Below are 21,515 nucleotides of genomic sequence, written 5' to 3'. Positions count from 1 at the left end.
TCCCATAAAAAATACTAGACTGTTCACCACTACCAACATGTAAGAGATTTTTCTAAATTATTTGTCCTGTGCCTGATCTTGCTTTTTTAATGATTGTATTTCCTACCACTTCTATCACTCAGGCTTTCAAGGCTACCCCAGTTCTTCCCGAATGACACCTCTGATCTTCCTTCGAGCTTTCTAAACCTAAAATCCACAGGCTGTTCAGAAAGGAAGAAAGCTTTTTAAATGGAACCAACAGGTATTCAAATGCCAGCACAAAGGATTTAGAAAGAATATTTTTGTGGAAAATTTTCCAGCAATGTGTTTCCAAGTCATCATGAACCGATATACATTTTTAACACTTATTCTTAATTTCCATTTATTCCACTACCACATGAATGAAAGGTATTTATTGTTCCATAGTCATTCCAGGGCTTATGAACAGAATTATATATTCACACATTATTGGCTGGATTATAAATCCTTATTATTATAGCCATGGGTATTTTCACGAAGTTATGGAGCTAATCATTTTATATAAAATGCAGTCACTATACCTGGGAGGAAAAGGCCTGGCTTTCCCAAAGAATGGTCCAATCTGAAAAGCAAAAAGAGCGTTACCAACAGCTCAGTTACCAAGTAACTTAAAATTTCTTGCTCAGAAAAGCAGAGAATTTGCAGTAGCTTTAAACATAAAACAAAGCAAGTAAAAACATGAGACTACTATGACTTTCTGCACATACCATCAGCAGTTAGTTCTTCAGAGTTTTTTCCAAAATCAAACCATATTATTATTATTTTCATGAGTATTAATGTTTTATTTCTTATACTTTCATGTTGTAACTAAAATATAGTTCTCCTGTGTCATATGTAATCTAATAACAAAGACTATACAAACAGAATGGCTTCTTAATAACATTTGCAACTATTCCTTGAATCTCATGCAGGCGGATTTAATAACTATATATGTTGACACAGTAGATTCCGTTCAATAGGATTTTTTTTTTTTTCGTTTAAGGGCCAGAGGAGTTCATTCCGGTGTCCCAGTCCACAGTGTTAATTTGTAAAGAGAAGAGGACTTTGTGCTGAAACAGAAGAGAATAATTTTGTGACAAAATATTTCAGCTGTGATCCCAAAACTTGGAGGAAGCATGTGCAAGGAGGAATTTGGGAAGGGAAAAGTTCCAGATAGAGAGGGAAGCACAAGTGAAACAGATTTCTCTCAGACGCAGAGAACCATAGAGCCTGGATAGAAAGGTAAATCATTATTTGAAAAGTTTTCCTTTACTAAAAAGAGAGCAGAAAAGGTCACTTCATACTATAAACTTCACAGCATGCACCTTAATAATTTCTTTTAATTTATATAATTTGGAGGAGGAGGGGAGGAGGATTGTGAACTTGGTCATAAAAAGGGTTAAAAATGGCTCCAAGTTAAATCCTCTAGATATTGTGCTCCCTGTTGTGCTTGCAATTTTGGACAATTACTGTTCATTAAGAACACATCTCCCCTAAAGCCAGCTGGCACCAGAGAAATCAAATATTTCATGAGGTAGACAGGGCCTACCTTCTTTGAAGTTCTTTTATCCGAACCATCATATTGAGGTGTCCTTGTGAGTACTGTTCAATCACATCGCGTACATCATACGGTTTCCGAGCTTGCTGTGAAATAAGTCATACGTGAGATTGAAAGGTAAGCATAGTTTAAACTTCAGTTTATTTCAGACACGCCATCATTCTACTTTTTATCTTCCAGAGACTATTTGCTTTCCATTTTGAAATGGCTGTTGCAATGAATAAAACATAAGTAGGCATTGTAGGAGTGCATATTTATTGTGGAGACGGAGCCAAATGATTCTCATCACTGTCAGTTAAGAGTCATGTCTTCATGTTACTTCATACTGAGCAAAATATTAGACCTTCACAGTGTATTTAAAAAACACAAAACCAAGATATATAGTTTATCTAAGGCTACCATGTGTGATATTTCTTGGCTCATTCCAAAACCATATGTTAATCATAATGTCAGAGGACTGAAACACGGAGACTAGCCCAATTCATAACACTTGGACCCGGAATCAAACGCCTCTAAAGACTAAAGATGTCTGGTGACAGAAATATTATTGCTTAAGCAACTGGGAGGACAGATGCTTTGCATAAGTCTGATGACTGTTGCACGTAGATTTTGTTTGCACTTTTTTGTCTTTAATGTTACCCACTAAGTCAGAAAAAAAAATACGCAATTCAAGTAAACAAAAATGTTCAGATAAAAAACCTGCCATATGCCCATTCTGATGAGAATCCAGATGCTTCCCAAGCTGTGATTTCTTGTTGTAACTACCAAGGCAGAATTCTGAAACAAGTCTAGAGAATTTGCATAAAACTATGCGATTATACACAGCACAGCATTGTAAAATTTTATCAAGTAAAAGTAACTTGTGCATGTGGCAGAATAAGCATAAATGCTGTCCTTTCAAAAATACCAGCCTTTTTAGAGCCATACCAACCCCTATGGGAAATGTGGGGCAAGATGTCTACTTTTTGGCTCCAACTCAAGAAAAGAAGAAAAAAAGAAAGGTAAACTGCAAATCTAGTAATTGGAAATTACTGACAACAGCTCATTAGTCATCTTGTTGTCTGTTTCCACTGTCACAGCTTCAGCCAGAGCCATTAACATGCTCCACTGCACACATGCATTGGACACCTACAGTATGTGCTGGAGTCATGCTTGGAAGGCAGCCACAGGATCCTAGAAATTTCAAATTAAAGCATGGAACTGGAATGGAAAAAAAAATCCTGCAAAATGAATGGAGAAGCAAAAGCTCTTTGTGATAAAATGTTTTCCTTGTGCTCAGCCATCATCACTTACCTGCATTATTACTTTCAGAAGAGTTCATCATTTTGGTAGCGTGCATCAACTTTTATGTGCATTTGTGAGAAGAAATACTTTGCGGGGGAGGGAGGTTTCAGCTTTCAGTTTATTGCCTTTTTTTTTTTTTCCTTCCCCAGCTTCACTTTTTGCAGACGCTGACACATCACTATTTCTGGCCAGAAAAGCAGCCTATTGTCTTCACCCAGAGAAGCAGTGCCAGTATCACTCTTTAGATCGACTAGTGGAGATGCTTTGAGAGCATTTTGGCTAGATCCTCTGTCCTTTTCTTTGGACACTCTATTTAAACATGATGCATGGCGCAGAGCCAAGATGTGCTGGGGATTTTTCCCACCTCCCTCCCCTCAATCCCATGGGCTACTATGTGCATAATTAATTCTACTCATTCCAAATTAAATTTCCTTTCTCCCTCAAAAGAAGTCCTCTATCTGTTATCCCTTTTAACAAATCATCAGCTTTGAATTCTATAGTTGCAAAGTACCGTACACTGCAGTCTGCCTGAGTCCTCTCTAAGGCATAATCAAAATATCCTTCCAACTTTCACCATTTTTCTCTCTTCTTTTCCCATAACGTTTTAGATCCGAGCATCTTATGTGCTGCCAAACTTTGGCACAATCTCTTGTCATGTTTTTATTAAGAAATGCTAGTACAATACAACTTAAGAAGGGAAGTAATGGGCTTCCAGGGAGGTTTAGTAAATGCACAACTTGAAGAACTTCTTTAACTTTCATTCTGTTCATAATCCCAAATCCTGGCCATTAGGGCTCAGCAGTCTACATCCAGCAAGCTTAGAACTCCTAATGCAAAACTCTAAATAATATTACCCAGTTTCGAACTTCCAAAATCTAATTAGCATGGGGAGTCCTATAAGCTCTATTTCACAGCCTCAAGGAAGAAAAAAATGCAAGAAAACTCCTTCTTTTTCCCTGTCACTAACACAAACTCAGAGTCCTCTCCATAGACTGAACAAGTTCAGTTTTTAGGGTTTGGTATGGCTGCTGTTGGCTGACAGCTCCAGAATATTAGGTCTCCGGTGGTTTGAAATCTCCTAATTTAATCCTAACTCATTTATATACCGATTTTATTTTCCAGGAATTATGTCTTTAATTTTTTTCCCCCATCGTATTTATCTCTCTGGTGTATTTACAATGCAATTCTGCTCTCCTCATGTGTGCTGAGTTAAACAAAATGACTTATCCTCGTTTTCATAAGGTAAGGCCAGCTGTAGATAAATTTCTGCCATGAGCTTGGGAAATGTATGTGCTATTCTGTCTCCTCTAATTCAGAGCCTTTGGACTGCTGTGAGCTTATCTCAGCCTTCTAACCCTTGCAATTAAGTGCTCAGCTGTAATCAAACTTGCTTGAAATTTAGGTTCTTATTTTATCTTTTTAAAACCTCTTCAAAAGAATTACGAAAGTTGATTAACTTGCAGTGGACCATCTTGGACAAAACAGCATGAACTTTCAGATGGAAATGAAAGGAGCTCTGAAAATCAATTCAGGAGTTAATTATTCATTTCCATCACTTCACCAGCACATGAGTGATGAGAATGATGATATCAGAGTCACATTCCAAACAAGTTTTATCATAATAGGCCTTACTAAACCGGCAAAATAAGCACATCTACTTGGAGCACTTTGCAACCTGATGGAGAAATTTAACTTAAGATTTCATAAAGACAGCAAATTTATAGAGGGCAGATGCCTCATGATGTTGCAAAATAAAGTCTCTCTATGATGTCCCATTCTGGGAAACAAATTTGGAAATGTGGGCTGTAAAGGTGAAAGCAGCTTTACACAGCATCGTGCTCATCATTAAGGTCTATTGATCTGTCGGCCATTTATACCACACAATTAGTTGAACATTCTTGAACCAGTCATTAAATGATCAGTATAGACAGTAACAGTATTTTAGTAGACACTTCAACAGAGTCTTTTCTTTGCTTCTTCTAGCAGGTGGGTAAGTAGTTCATATATTAGTCAGTACAGTAAAACAAACAGAACCCCAACAAAACAAATGCAGTGAAAATGAGAAGTGAAAAGTAACTATGCTGACTCCACAAATTCAGAACTTTTTCATATCATACAATACCCATAGATAGTTGATAGTTTTGCCCTTGCTATGAAAAAATCCACATAAGCTAAGTATGAGGCCAAGACCCTAAACACTACATTTGACTTATTACAATCTCATGCACAAAACCAAGTTAACTCTCAGAGCACTTTCAGTGTCATATATTTAAGCCTACAATTTGTACTTATGTTTAATGGTGCTGCTTACCTGAAATTTTCTTCTGGCTACAAAATACTGCATCCTCCTGATGACTTTTACAGCTGTTCGATGCGCTTCAGTTAAACTGCCAAGAAACACAAATACAGACATGCACCAGTGGGGGAAAAAGAGGTAAGAAAAATAACTTAATGGAAGATGTTGACTCTAAGCACCAAAGACTAAAAATATGTTATATGTCTGCAATGCAAAATTGTGCCATAACACACTGCGTGTACATGTGCATTTTATTCTATTGCTGTACCGTCTTGTATATTGTGGTTCTAAGTATAAAAACTGGTAAGTTAGACAACGAAAGCAGGTGTACAAAGATTACATGTGTGGAGGGGATTAGACAGGATTACTGTCAATGCACACAATTGGCATCAGTTTGAAGAATGTGGAATGTTTTTTAGAACCATGACTGTATTCCTTATTTTGTTTTTATTGACTGTTTGCCCATAAGCTCTATTGCACAAAATTAAGCCCTTTAAAAAGTACTTTAAATTCTCTAGGAAGGAAAGGAACATTGAAGTATCCCATCTAAAAAAAAAATAAAACTAACAAAACACACCCTCTTGGCACACAAGACTTTGTGTACATGTGGCTGTATTGGTATTCAAACACAGAACTTGACAATACTATAACTTTGCAATATCACTTTGCTCAGAGGACACTGTATTTGCACAACATTAGTTGTGCCATTCAGCTTGCAATTAATTACCACACCCTCTTATTTACCATGAATTTTGAATAGGGCAGAAAGGAAACAGGAATATGGTAATTATAAGAACAAGTATTTTATTTAAGGACTGACTCCTTCCCCATGGACTTCTTCATTTATTAAAAATGAGTGAAACAGAGAAAACAAAATTTTCCTTCTAAGGAAGCAGCATTGTTAGGAAGTCTATGTTCCATACAGACATCATCTTGAATATGTGATGATAACCCTAGGAGAGTTTGCCAGTAAGTTTCCCAAGTCCCCTGAAAACACAAACTCTGCTTCTTCCCAGTGTATCTGACCAGGGAAAATGCCACCTACTTGGATGCTATATTACAGAGATAAAGTCTTTAAAAAGTGGAAAGATTACAGTGCATTATTTCAAAGTGAAATAAATAAAAGCTAAACAAACAGGGACTGTATTTAAGAACTAGCATAATTTTTCATTTTTATAATTTCTCTTTGATAAAATTAGTGCTTCTGATTGGGTGAGATACTACAGGAAGAGGGCTTTAAAAATAAGCTTTAAGCACCTTTTTCTTCTTCTTCCCAGTTTAATATAAAAAACATGCAAAAATATGCATGAAACTCAGGTTATACTGCATAAATCCTCACACTTCAAATATCTATGTATATTCATGCACATGTATACACACTCATACATGCAAACACACAGAAGACAACACAGGGTGAGCAGATTCAACAACTTCTATACCATCAGCACCATTGCTAAGTACGAATCTTTGCATTTGTGTAAGCCCATCAAAGGGATTTCAGAAGTGTCACCGATGGCCTACTAGTAGTTTAGCCTACAGGATCTTTATTATAGTGAAAGAATAGCTCGCAGATTGACAATCAGGGCCCCAGCTGAGCTCCTGCAGCCAGTGACTAGAATAGCAACAGCATTTTGCTTGCGAATGGCACATATTTGATAGCGAAATCTTTGTCTGTCAGCTTGTACAAGTTATATATATATATATATATATAACATATATATATATATACACATATATATTTGCAACCAGAACATAAGTACAATTTAAGGTTTAGGGTTTATACTGTTTTCTTTGTGTACTAGTTAAGACAAAAGCTTGAAATTACCCCCTCACTCTAAATGATGTGAAACTCCATATACATATGCTTAAGATTTTTGGGTGTTTTTAGGGTAATCCATAAGAAATAGTTCATGTATTGTCTAAACAGCCTCAAATAGACATGCTTGAAGAAGTCAGAGATGGAAATAAAACAAGGCAGTATTTTCCTCATAATTGCCCTCCTTCAGAAGAAATCAGGGCTACAGAATTTTCTCTAATGTATTACCAAGTTTAAGTGTCCAAAACCGTGAGGCTGACTCTTTGAACCTGATGCAAAACTGAACAAGCATCATTTTTAGAGAGAAAAGCTATTTATTTGTGAAATAAAGCAAGGAAAATCACCTGACTGTGATTCAAAAGCACTTGATAGTGGCCTGTTCCAACCGGCAAAATTTACCCCAATCTCATTGGGAGCAAGTTTTGAAAAATAAGTTACTGTTCAGATTTGATGATCACTAGTATTAAACTGAGAGACAGAGCTACATGAAATCTGGCTTTAATAAAAAAATACAGCGTGAAAAGGTGCAAATCCATAGACTGAGATATATAGATGTGTTATCTTAATTTCCCCCTATAAATCCATAAGAAGCACAGCAGCTCTAGATGACAGAGAGCAGCTGCAGATGAGTTGAAGTTCCTGCTCTGTATCATAAGCAGGGCTGTCCTCCCAGCGGGGGGTTGTGGCAGTGTGGCTGCTCGTGATCCTAAACATTTTTGGAGACGTTACTGGATTTTCATAGTTACCTAGCACTGATGTCCAGAATGGATAATTACACCTATTACTGGCTGGGTTACATTTATCCCTGTATTTAACCCAATGCATTTATTCTGCTAATCCTTATATTTTAACCCCAAAATTTGGATTGGGCAAAGCCATTTCAGCCTGGAGGGTGTCTGTGTGTTACGTGCCAGGAGCATATGATTGGAGAGAACAAAAGGACAGAGGTGCTTTAGGTCCTGCTTTAGTAATCCCCAGCAGAAACACAACACTGCTTGCAGTGAACTTCTGAGACATTTTGAGACATGCAGCTCATGAAACAACAACCTAGGGGGTTGTGGTGGACACCATACTTGCACAATCTTTCCGTGTGGTATATTCTACTGACAGAAGACAGAAATGGATACATCTTCACAGGTATTATGGTGTCTAACTCCCATGGAGGTGAAGATTTAACTACTTTCATAGCTCTAGCCCCCAGATGAATTCAGCAGGACCTGAGCACTTACTCTAAGGAGGAATATGGGTGAATCAGTGACTACACCTCTGCCCCTATGAAAGCAGGCAAGCTCTCCTGCCTCTGTGCAGCAGAGGGCAGTGGCACACACACACACAGTAAGAGATGCTCTCCAGTATATTAAAAATTATTTAAATTGTTTCAAAGCTTTACCCATAAAACCAATCATATACTCTAGACCTGGTAAGGATGGGGTCCATGCTGAGGTGGCATGTTATTATTGGATGTTTTTGTCTATGTTTTGCTCAAAAGAATATGAATAGAGGTTTATTGACAAACAATGGAGTACTTTCCCATCTTTTAACCTAAACAATATGTAAGAAGGTTTTGTTAAAACCTTTCCTGGAAGGACTATAAAGGAGAATAAAATGACGAGAACAAGATTAAGTGATCATGGTTCTGGAAAGTTATGAGCACAGTAAGAAAATAATAATGGAAGTTTGTAACATCTGTAACTACAATGGATACCATGAAATGTCTGCTGAAATAACATGTACTTGGATCCATTAAATGATACTGACATCATCTATAACTATGTCCTCAAGTGGGACCCAAGCCTTGGACATGCAACAGCATGTGTTCCTTACCTCTCTGTTACCTGATTGCTCAGAACGATGCTCAGTTTTAAAGGCAGTCAAACCTATCCTCAACTACAATGAGTCTTTCCTAGTTTGGCTGATGCACTCCTGGGCTGTCACATCCCTGTGGTAGGGCAGGGAAAAAGAAGGGCAGGTGGAGGGCCTGGAACATGCATGTTAACAAGCAGCCCCCAGCCTGATGTGATGCTGAGTAACTCCCCAGCAACTGTTTGAGTGGATGAGGAGGAAAGGGGCCCCTTGTTGCTGGCTGACTTGACCTTCTCCTCTGCAGGTTTTGAGTCTATGTAGCTGCAGAGCCCAGTGGGACGATGGTGTGCTGAGGAGGTGTTGCAGCCCCAGGTTTGCTCCTGTGCTTGTGGCTCAGAGAGCACTGTGAAAAGTCACTACTTTGAGCTTAAAACACTTCGATGCATTAAAGACTTTATTTATTTATTTATTTATTTATTTATTTATTTATTTATTTATTTATTTATTTTCAACTGCACGAAGGCAATAGCTTAAGCCAAAGAAGCCAGACATTTTCAGTTGAAAATAACTGAACCAGAGGAGGAAACAATGATGATCAAATCCAAATCAACTCTGTAGGGATTTTTAAAAAATTTATTTTATATAGTACTCTGTTTGTTAAAAGCTTGTGTTGGCCAGTTCAGACATACTTCTTTTCTTCTTTTGTATGGAGTTCAACAACTTTTAGCTTAATGTGCTTTGGAACAGCCAGGGAATATTTTAAGTGAAAAACAGATATAGAAATGGACCCTAAACCCAGGCAAAGTTACAACAGTTCCAGAGCATGCTGAGACACAGCTCATGTCTCCACACAAGCCTGTTATCAGTGTGATGCACCTTTCAGTCCAGAAGCATCTTTTAATCTTTAGAGTTGACTTCAGTGTAGAGATAAGGAGAAGGACTTTATTCAGGCTGCACTGCAAGATGGCAGCAGATAGGGGAACATGCATTCCAGGCTGCTTTTCCTGCCATTTATTCAGGTGTCATGAATTAGAAGAGTTATTCAGTGTAATGTAACTACTTTGATCATGAACTGTGGAAAATAAAGGCCACTTCAGCAAGGTCAATTATAGCTCTCTGTCCCAGTTTGCAAAACTGGTTTGAGGATACATGCTTACAATACCTGGATTACTGCTGAGCTTCATTTATTTGTTATCTTTTGATTCCTTAGCAGCAAAATGCATATAAAGTCACACTAACTATATTTTAATACTGGTAATTGGATAATGTAACTCCTGCCCAGAGTAAAATACATCATCATCTATTCCAGGGTTGTTAATCTTGTCAGCACAGTGACTAAGTCAGTGATGGCATCTGAAGTGTAAAGAAGTCATTTCAGAAGCTCAGCCCTCCATCTGCCTTCATGTTTTCCCATCACATTTGATTAAGAGTATTCACTTTCTGGCTATGTTTCTTGGAAAGAACTTTGATTCTCAGTCATAACTTTAATTTTTCTCATGCACACATCTCAAATGGGCTGGTATTTTGTTAGGTAAAATATAAAGCAAGCCTTATTTGCACTGAAAGCATTACCAGAATCAGTTGTAAAACATAGATGTTGGTGTTACAAGGTACTTTTTGTCTCCAGATGTATGTAGCATAGGCCACTCATTTTCAGAAGTGAGATTTTTCATTAAACTGCAGAATCCCACTGTTAGTGAAGGGCAACATTTAGCACAGAAGAATATCACCTATATTCAAGTGTAGCTAAACTGTGTAATTATCCCATCATATGGACAGCATGCAACAATAAATTATTGGAGGACAAGAAGGGTGGGAAAACAGCAACAATAAAGGACGTAAAACTAGAGAGTTTATTACAGAAAGGTGCAGCAGTTAGTCCATATATACTCACACACAGTATGTGGACCTTCTGTTGATGGAGACAAATGGTGGAGAGAGATGGTTCTCATCACAAGAACCATAAAGAAAAGAGGCTTATATAATGTGTTTTAAATGGTAAGGGAATTTACAATGTCCAAATGAAAAATCTTCCTACCAATAAATGAAAAGAAAATCAGTGCCGCCTTCAGCTAAGTGAAGCCAGACGAAACGCTTTGAGCCTTTTAAACTGCTCAAGTTAAGAGAAGGTTTCAGCTTGAACCTGACATGCAAACACCTGGAAATGTCAGGCAATGGTTCTGACTCCAGAGCTCATCCCAAGCCAGGAGCAGCACAGAAGTACGACATAAATGTAACAGACGAGGTTTCCAGGCTTGTAACATTTCATCACAGCCTTGTGAAGATCAGATACTTTTGGAGAATTTCCATCACTTACATGATGGAAATTTTATAATATGTTATTTGCACTGAAACATGAGAGAATATTTCAAAAGACATTGGCACAACTTTATTTTTGCCATTATTCATAATCAGAATCCCACCTTAAACCTACCACATCTCCATTCTAACCACATCCTTATCTGAACTTCTTTTCAAGGTCACATTTGGCTCAAAACCATAGATAAATTAGGATTTTCTTCTCTCAAAGCAGAGTAGCCTGGAGGCCTATTTGGCTTCACCAAGCTCTACTGACAGCCTCAATTTATGAAGGAATGCTGCAGATTCTGCAAATTCCTCATCAGCAGGTACAGTCCCAGGCAAAGTAGAAATGAGTACAGAAGTGACATATTCATGAGGGGCTATAATTCTGGCACTTGTTTATTTTGCTGAAGATTGTGGCATTGGTCACTCCATCCATCCATCCATCCATCCATCCATCCATCCATCCCTCCCTCCCTCCCTCCCTCCCTCCCTCCCTCCTTCCCCATACACACCGATGCCTCTCTGAATTCATTCCAGAATGCAATTAATTGTCTCTGCTTCTACTTGCCACTCTAACCTGGCCTTCCCTGAAGTGCATGAGAAAGCAAGCAGATTTCCTACAGCAGTGCTCCTAGGGATTATGGCAGGGAAGACAGTGCAGGGACAGAAGAACAGCTCTGAGAAGAAACACTGTTAGAAGAGGGAGAACTAAGACATCATTTATAGGGAGCAACTGGCCAGACAATATATTGACATAAACACTGCTGAGAGAAGATGCAAGGCAGGGTGTTTTCTTTATGTTGTCTATGAACAAAATTAAAAAAAAAAGTAGAAAGCTCCTGAAAATAATCAGAAGTACGTGCAACCTGCTCACTGAATGTGAATTAATGAGGAAGAAAACACCTTGAACTTTGAGTTGTTTTCCTCAACTCTAGACAGTTGGATTCTTCAGTTACAAGTTTATTCTGTAATATTACAAAGTGGGTTTATTGAGAAAGTGAGAGAAAAGCTCTGTGTTAGTCCCTTGCTAATTAAAATGCATAATTAAAATGAGTAATTAAGCTTACTACAGAACGCTCTTGTGTCTGGAAGCCCAACTGCCCTCGAACAACAATTTATCAGCTGAACTGTCTCTGAGAGTTAAGTAACCATTGGATATTTTGGTTACATCTTTCCTCTATGTTTTGTTGGCAGCAAAATAAAAGTTCTGGGGCTATTTTCTGCCATTTTATTTCTTCCATTCTTCCTGCAGTGTCAGAACAAACAAGATGATGTTATAGGGATGTCTTTTCAGTATGGAAATAAAAATACAGAAAGATTTCTTTTTTATTTATTTATTTTTATTTTCCCTCTGAACAAACTGCTGCTAGAAATGGCCACAATAACTTCTTGTACTCACTGTACCATGACTACTTCTGGTCCCAGAATAGGTGAAATGCTCTCTTCTTTACACCGGTACTCATTTACTTAGAAAACAATATCTAGCCACAACTACCTTCTTGGGAGGTGAACAAATGCCATCAGACAATGACATGTTTTAATCCCACATATTACAGCAGCTGCTGATCCTGGCAGATAAAGGTATTTTTTCACTTCTCTAAGGCTTGGTCTTCATCAATTCGCCTTTTAAAAAAGGCCAACAGAACTGAATGCTGAGCTAGTAAAAGGCACCAGACAATCAGCCATCACCAAGTCCAAACAACCTCCCAGCAGAGAAGATGCCTTTCTGGAACACGAATAGCATTCACAGCCATGCAGGGGGAACTAGAACGCTACAGCCTTATTCTATGAGCTCTGGTTTGCTCTCTTTAAAAAATGCCACAGCTCAAATTAATGAACTTTAAGACTTCATTTTCCTCTTCACTGTATTCAGCATTTATGGGAACAACGTGGTGTTGTTAATATACACCAATGACTGAGCACTGTATTTATGCCTCAATGATTTTCTGTCATGAGAATATAATGCCTGGCAAAGACTGATTCTCTGAAATACCAGTTTGTTTGGGGTCATTAATCTTAATTTCTATCTTGCCTGAATAAGAACTGGGTAACAGTCAAGACAAGGGATAGTTCTGAGAATTAAAACTTCAATGGCCTTTGGGCTAACCAAGGCTTTACATTTATTTTAAATATAAGTCATTAATTAATCTGCACCAAGTACTAGGGAGAGACCCAGTGGAATAGAGTAAAATGCTTCTCATGGTTTTATAAAACAAAAACCAGTAGCTTTTGGCAGGATCTTTCCTTAGTAGCTCTTGTGATTTAGTAGTTACAGCAGGGGCTATGGAAACACAACTTCTGGGTTCTTGAATTGATTGATTTAGCTGTCCTTTGTCTCTCTGGGTGATCTTGTGCATTTCCTTTTACCTGGCTATGCTCTAGTTTATATGTTTATGAAGTAAGTGACCTAAGTCATGGAGGTGCCATGAGGCTTACTTCACTGAGGATTTTAAGGCAATTGGTTGTCCCAAATGAAGACTTATTTTATTTATAGAATGACTCAGCAGGAAGGAAAAAAAAAAAAAAAAAAGTGACAATATGTATTTCCCTTAATGATGATAAGGAAAAAGGAGGACTGATCTGCAGGCTTGGGGTAACTGCCATGCCACTGCGTCCTAAGCAGAGGCTGGTTTCCAAGGCATTCTCCCTTCTCCACTTTCATAACCTCTGCTCCTCCTCTCCTGAGCATCTGAGCAATCTATTTGGGAATTAGCTACTTGTTCACCAGATGCCCAGCAATGCAACACATGCACAGCATCTGAAGCCAGACAGGACCATTACATCATGAAGGTGACCTGCTCAACAGTGCAGAGGATTGCACTGCACACAGCTGCCCTTGTCCTGAGCCAAAAACCTTGTGTAGGACTAAAGTAACTTTCCAGAAAGGTATCTGGCCTTGATATAAAGACCTCTATATACTATTTAAAAGTGCATTATTTTTTTATTTAGATTTGTCAGTATTCAGCTTCTAGGCTCCTCCCTCCAACTAGACTTGCACCAATTTTAGCCTTTTCCAGCCCTGTCTTTGTACCAGGGACCTTCAGGGGTGTCAGATGCACTGCCTCTGGCCTGGCAGGGAGACCAGGCTCTGGTGTAGGCAAGAAAACGTGCTGCTTTCTTTGAAATTTCAAGGAGAGACTGAAATCCCAAACCATTTTTATCTTTTTTTTTTTTTTTTTTCCTGTGATTTAAGCCATGCTGTCAAGTAACTACAGAGATGCATAATGGAAATGCTTAGACTGGCAGGAATGGAGAATGAATGGGAAGGTCTGCATGTGGAACTGTTGGAAAGGGTAAAACAAACAGCACAAAAAGCCCTATGAGGATGGCAGGTGCTTGTGGGAACACAAAGAATGGCGTACAATCAGGAACTGCCTACAATGAAAAAAGGACTCCAGCCACTAAGAGGTCATGGTGGGAAAACACAGAAAAGGGCTGGAGTCTTAAGACACCCTGAAAAGGACAGAGAGGACAGAGAATATATCCTAATGATATATAGAGGTGGGAGAGCATGGAAAGGTAAAAGATCCTGATCACTGTCAGTTCCCAAAAGCAAGAAAGTTTCACTGGCACCTGGTCGCCATACTGAGGAGATCCCAGCAGACTGATGATGAAGACTGAAGAGAGCATCACTTGAACCTCTGTGCTGTCACAAAAAAATCTTGAGCTCCCCACCTGGATACGTGCAGCTGGGATGCAGGAATGGTGGGCAGACTGCTTGGATACACACATGTTTCTGTGTACATGATTACGACAGTGTGAACCACTGAAACCAGGCGTTTTAAAATAAAATCACCTTACCCTCCCCTAATGTCTTGTATTGAGCTTTGGTACACTATAACCACTTTATACCAGCAGAAAAGATCTGCAAAAGCTAGCTCTAAATGTGACTTACTATCTAATCAACTTCAGGTTTTGTCAGAAACACATATATTCTCACAATGGCCTTGCAAACTCCCATCACAAAGCCACAACCTGCTTTTGAGCTCCAGCACCAGTTCTTACAAACCTGTGTACCAAGAGAGAATATCTCTTTACCATTAGAGGAACTGGCATTTCAAAACCAGACAAAAATAATGACCTCTTTTTTTTTTTTTAATTTTATTGTCCATAGACTATTTTGAAGACAACAGTGATAGTACTCACAGAACCTCACAGGAACTCCATGTGGCCTCAGAAACCTATTGTTTTTCTACCCTGTATTTAATGTAAGAACATACACAAAAATCTTACATGCATCACTTGTCTAATACTGAAAAACATGCAGTGCTTATCAATGGTTTACTACAGAAATATCTTACTAAGTGTTGCAAGCATCACTTTTGCAAAACTATCACTGAAAGCAGTTTTGCTGAGCTTCTTATTTCAAGATATTTCACTTGCTCATTGAGAACTTACTTTCTGTTCAAAGATTCTATGTTTTTTCTTTACCTTTAGGAAAAGATGCTATCTCTTGGCATTTTTTTCTGGCAGATGTTTAGCTCAGCCAGTAGATGAACAGAAGGAAAGTGTTTATATACTAATTGGACGTGACTCGCTATGAAAGAACAGGAAAAATACTTTTTGCAAAATAAGTGAGGAAATCTCTGTCTTCATGCTCTGGGGAATTCTGATTTTCCTGTCTTTGTTCCCATTCTAACTCACAGGAAAAATATTTTAAAAGTCATTATGTAACAAAAGATTCTAAAAGTATTTGAGCCTGAAATGATAATATGTTTCATTTTGTCCTGTTTTAATACACATTTGTTTCCAGAAAGGAAACATTTTATTCTCTTATGAAATGAATGCATTATCTTTGGTTTGCGCCCTTTCTCGTCCCAGTAACTGAGACTCTACCCTGAAGGCATATACTCTACACTGCATCATCTGGTGCAGAATGAAGACCACGTGCCTTAGAGAAGACATAAGCTGGTTTACAGGATACTATTAAAGAATGACACATCCAAGGTGTGGATCCTATGAAACAGCAGACCATGCTGGGCAGATATTGTTTGAACATTGATACGGACTTAGACAATTTTCCACCAACCACAGTGTTTTGAACTGTGGCTGCATCAAGCGATCTTTTTTTAACTCCTTCTGTTACAAAATCAAATTCACGAAACTCCTCCCACTCAAAGTTCTCTCATGGAAAAACTTCATTTTAAATAACTCTTTTCCACTTCAAAGATCATCAGATCTATGTTCACTGAAGTTGCAAATGGAGGTCTAATAGAAGCAAATATATCTATTTAGTATTGAGAACATATAAGCGGATCTAATTAACAGGATAACAACTATTAGTATCAGTGCTTCAAAGTCTCAACCTTTAGGCTTTGATTTTGTGTGTGTTTTGTTTTATGTGTTTTTTTTTGTTGTTGTTGTTTTTTTTTGTTGTTGTTTTGTTTTTTTTTTGTTTGTTTGTTTTCTGTTTGATTTTGTTTTGTTTTCTTTAATTGGGCCTTGAGAATGCCAGTACAGCAATCAAAAGTGTTTCTAAATAATGATGCACTCATTTAGGTGGCTAACCACCTGAATTCCTGTAATTAGAACACATAATACAAGCAATTAATTATGTCAGCAATGATGAGGGCTGTTTTTAAGATCTAGATACAGAAGTAAGTTCAAAGAAAGAAATAATAATCCAAAGGGATCTTTATTTCATTTGACACATTTCCACTGTTCTCTGACAATAATCTGACAAGTCTTCTTGGAAGTTCTGTATAAGAATGAAACAAAAACTGGGAACCATGCTATCGAGACTCCCACTGAAGCAGAATTTATTTTTTTATCCCAGGAACGGACATATAGATGTTGCCTCGAATTAGCTTTATCTTGTCCATTAGGAACTGGCTTTATTCTGGATCTGAAGGAACTTACTGTGAAGATGAGGCAGCAGCTCAAGTATTCATATACTCAAGACCTAAATTTCAGTGCTCAAAAATGTGAAATAGGTCATGAACATCTGTCCATTTGAAGCTGAAATAAGGACATGTTTCTTCTCTTACTTCTAAAACTTCATAAATATGTAAACTTCAAACCCATTCCAAAGGAGCTCTGACTCAATTCATCTTTTTACTTGGAAATTATGCAAAAAGAAATTATGCAAAATCTGAGGTTTGGCACGGCTTTGAAGAAAAACCACTTAAAACACTGCAATTTAAAGTGAATTTACTTTTACAATTTCAGTATGCCTAAACCTGAAACTCAAAGCAAACCTCAGGGCAGAAGTATAAAACCAGAACAGATAGAAGTCAACAAACATTTACACAGAACTCCATGAAACACAGACACTTGACTTCACATGACATGAAGCAGGGGCTGACAAACAAGGAATCAGACAGGAACATTTTAACACAGTGGTAGTTCATCTCTGCTGTTATGAGCCTTCTCAACCATGAACCCTTAGATCTCAAATTTTAAGCCTCCCTCCCCATCTTAAAATTAATATTATCATCACTTCAATCTTTGTGTTTCTCATGCACACAGGATATAATACATTTTTCAAGCCTCACGCTGTGAGAACTATAGAGGAAATAAAACCATTTTATACTACTCAAAAATATCTTTAAATTTGTCCTCAGTAGAACACTGACATGTGGCTAACAACCTGGTGAACCAGTTGGATCTGAGTGATAGCTGATAATTTCCCTGAACTGTAGAGTGTTGCAAGAAATAATCAACATAACCTGATACTACCACTTATCTGAAGCAAAATACCTTTTTTTCCAAGGGAACAGGTTGGGGCAAATAGTTCGTAAATATCAGGTTGGGGTTTTTTTCTTATTTTTCTTATGTGGCTATTTTTGGTCAAAGAGATGGACAGTTTCCAGCACAGAATGTTTAAAGCAGCTCTTTCTCTGTCACAAACAGAGAGAATTTGTTTCCCCGGCACATCGAGGGCAACATTCAGTTTGATCCACAGTACAACACAGTCCACTCCATTCCTGTCTGCCAAAACTGCCCATGTACACATCAACATAATACACTCCTCAGGCCCCTCAACTTGTTCAGACCATGCAGAGAGCTAAGGACAAAAAAAAAAAGGACTAATTTTTAGTATTTTCCAAGATGAATGGAAAGTAAGAAAATAGTTCTTCAAAACTGGCATATATACATATTTGTACATTATGATATGCTTATGCTGCATCTGTTATTAGCTCTTATACATTCTCACTCTATAAACTGTTCATGACAGAACGAACAATATTCTGCTCATGACATTAAATTGCATGTTTTCTATGCATCATTAATTTTATAGAGCACCTTGGGTGAGCACACAATTATTTGCAAATTCAGAATGTAAGGAACTGGGATATAGCAGGGAAAATATTCACAGAACTGTGAAGATGATTTTTATCTGACAAACTGGCACATAAAAGAGCCATCTACCCAGGATTTTGTTTAAAGCCATTTTTTTAAGATCTCTTATTTTTAACACCTTCTTCTTTCTACTACTTTTTCCTCACTTATGGGGAAGAAAGCCTTGGCACCTGAGGCTCTGCCCTTCTCCTCTCAGCTGGGCTTGCGCCGCTGTGCATCGAATGACTAAATGTTCACTGAGCCAAAGAACTGTAAGAGACTCTCCAGCCTTGTGGCTAAAGCACTCACTGGATGATGCAAGAAGAGGTTAAGTCCCTGTCCCTGTGGGTGTTTCCTTTCACGGTGGAAGAGTGTGAATGTGACACCTAGTCTTGGCCTTCAAACCCAGCATATTCTGTGATCTGATGGTGCGGTGTGCTTCTGGGGAAAAAGAGGCTCAGATCCCTTAAAACTGAGGAAATAATTGAACCTAAGCATCTCACAATGTGGATCCATTGTGATATTAAATGACAGAAGGACCTGTTCTAGGAGCTTCATAACCCTAGTCCTCTGCTAATTTTGCATGTCTGCAAGAGAAAAAGGTTTCTTTTTGAGTTAAATACATAATTTAATCCAACAGGAAACACAGTTTTAGTTTTGTGAAAAAATGTTCATTTTCCTTCAAACAGAAGAGATTTTTTTTTTTTTCCAAATATTTGGATCAGAAGCTGCAACGGAAAAAAGAAAATCAATTTTCAGCTGAGCTCTGGTGGGCATAAGAGGTCAACAAGTATCACAAAAACCAGTTCTTACTAAGTAAATGCAAATTAACCAATAGAGTAATCTAAACTACATGATCAATTATCTGTGACAGTCTTTACATTATGACTGCAGCATCCTGTTGAAGACTGGCTGACCAGAGTGCAACTCCAGTCCATGTTATGTACAGACCTAAAGTGGTCTAAAAGAAATTGAAATACATTCAAACACTGAGCTTATGAGCTTCCTTCTGGATTAGAGACTCTGTAGGAATTATTTTCTGCCTGACATGAAGGAAGTTTTCAGAGATGGAAGTTTTTAGAAAGCTGTATTGAAGATATTGTTTCTGTCCAAAGCAACTCCCATCAGCTTGTGTTTCTATGTGAGGCATCCTGGAGACACAGCTACTGCAGAGGCTGTTGAAAACTCTTTTTGCCCTACTGAGCTACTGAAAATGCCCAGGAATTTAAAAAAATGCTATGCATATTGTTTTTCAAAGATCTCAGGTCATGTTGTGGAACTGTAGTTTTCCGTTCCTGGAAGCCATACAACTAAACCCTGAAAATGTTTACACACCTACACACCTCTCCTTTACTTTCAGAAATAGCTTTTTAATGGAAGTGTCTAGAGAAGAAGGAACTAGCTAACTTTCCAAATGTCTGATGAGAAATACTTGCATAGGCAAAGATCTGATCAGAATTAATGAAGGGTTTGATTCTGCAAACCCACATCTAAGTAATTCTCTACGTGGGTTGCAGACAGGTATGAAGCTATGTTTCAAATTAAGGTTTGCAAAATGATACCCTAATTATGCAATTAAAAGCAGTGTTGAGGGAATGTTATTCAGTTATTTATTCTCACTATTTTTGCACATGTGCAAAATGGGACAAATATTGTCAACAATGTATGTTGTCAGCAACACATAGTGCTCCGTCATGCCTCAGCTGCTGAACACAGATGGAGCTGATCCTGTACCTGAGTAAGGACTACAGAATCTCTCAGGCAGTAATAGACAGCTGACACCATCCTACAGGATTCTTACTGCTCCACCTTATCAGCTATAACTTGCTGATCTATGTTGCATATATTCATTTTATTCACAAGAAAACCGAACATCTTGGAGACACACACGTGTATAAATAAGCACAGTTAATACACTTCCATGAATTAAGCTGAACTGTTTGGTAAATTTCAGAAAATAGTCAAATACACATTAAAGTACGTGTATAGCTCTAGGTTGTGAGCATATTTATTTCCATATTTAAATGGAAAAATACAAACCTGATTTATAAGCTCAAAAAAATCTCCACAGTGATTTAGCTATAGTTTTAACAGCATGAAAATGACTAATTTAAGGTCAAGAGTAATTTAGTTTTGACTGACTTGGCAATCCTTTGTTCTCTGGGTCATGTAAGTGTTGAGTAAATTATAAACCTGTAATTCTATCTTGAGGTCAAGGGACTTAAGAATTTATTTGATATATTGGTCTCCTGGAAAGTTCTTCCAAGGCCAGTACCCCCTAAACTGTGTTTATGAGTTGACTGCATTAATAACTAATAGAGTCATAAAATATTAGCAGAGGTGAAATTAACCCTTTCAAAGAAGAGTATGCTCAAATGTAGGATTTTTAAATGAGGGATGGAAAAATCAAATATATCTGCAAGAATCCAAGTTTCTACAGAGTGTTGAAAAACTAACATGAATGTAAAAAGGTGTAGATAACTGACTTCAGGAACAAAAGTCAGACTGATTCATGAATATTATTTGGAATAATCATAGGTTTGCAAACCAAAACCTATGACCTTGATATCTTATATGGGGGGGAAAATGAAAGAAAAGAAAAGAAAAGAAAAGAAAAGAAAAGAAAAGAAAAGAAAAGAAAAGAAAAGAAAAGAAAAGAAAAGAAAAGAAAAGAAAAGAAAAGAAAAGAAAAGAAAAGAAAAGAAAAGAAAAGAAAAGAAAAGAAAAGAAAAGAAAAGAAAAGAAAAGAAAGAAGCTACTCTGACACACTATGTAAGAAGCATAAATACATTTTAAAAAATCAGCAGCTGCTTATTTAATGTAGGCTTTGCTCTGTTCCCTAACATTTACCATTGAAAAACTGAGATGGTAAGTAAACTGAGATGTTTTCCATAGAAGATTTAAGTGTGCATTACAGCAGCACTTACTAATTTTGAACCTTTTAATGTTTCCAAATGGAAGTCACCACACTACTAAAAAAATACAGTGCAAAGCCCAGACATACTGCTTGGACTATTCTTTCGTCACCAGGCAAGCATTAAAGTTAATGGTCCTCAAAGTGTTTAGGGTTATTTCTGTTGCCCAACGTCCCAGTCTTTAACTCATTAGTAAAAGGTATATTCAGATTAGCCTGTTCAGTTCTGATTTAAAAGAAACTCAACAGTAATCTCAATCTG

General features: G+C 37.7%; 1 protein-coding gene across 1 annotated transcript in view; it reads right to left on the bottom strand.

The window, feature by feature from the left end:
* The window catches only part of LOC309439343 (potassium voltage-gated channel subfamily KQT member 1-like), a gene marked incomplete at its 5' end in the record, with an annotated part of 488,884 nt that overhangs the window by 209,385 nt on the left and 257,984 nt on the right, over window positions 1-21,515 (bottom strand). The window contains 3 exons of the mRNA XM_082051807.1: window positions 540-580; window positions 1,547-1,641; window positions 5,151-5,226. Of these exons, the coding sequence (XP_081907933.1) occupies window positions 540-580; window positions 1,547-1,641; window positions 5,151-5,226 (212 nt within the window). The remainder of the gene's footprint in view (window positions 1-539; window positions 581-1,546; window positions 1,642-5,150; window positions 5,227-21,515) is intronic.

This window comes from Streptopelia decaocto (assembly GCF_964273445.1).
Source record: "Streptopelia decaocto genome assembly, chromosome: 1".
NCBI classification, from domain to species: domain Eukaryota; kingdom Metazoa; phylum Chordata; class Aves; order Columbiformes; family Columbidae; genus Streptopelia; species Streptopelia decaocto.
The sequence above is the reverse complement of the archived record's forward strand: the minus strand, read 5'-3'. Positions and strand labels throughout refer to the sequence as shown.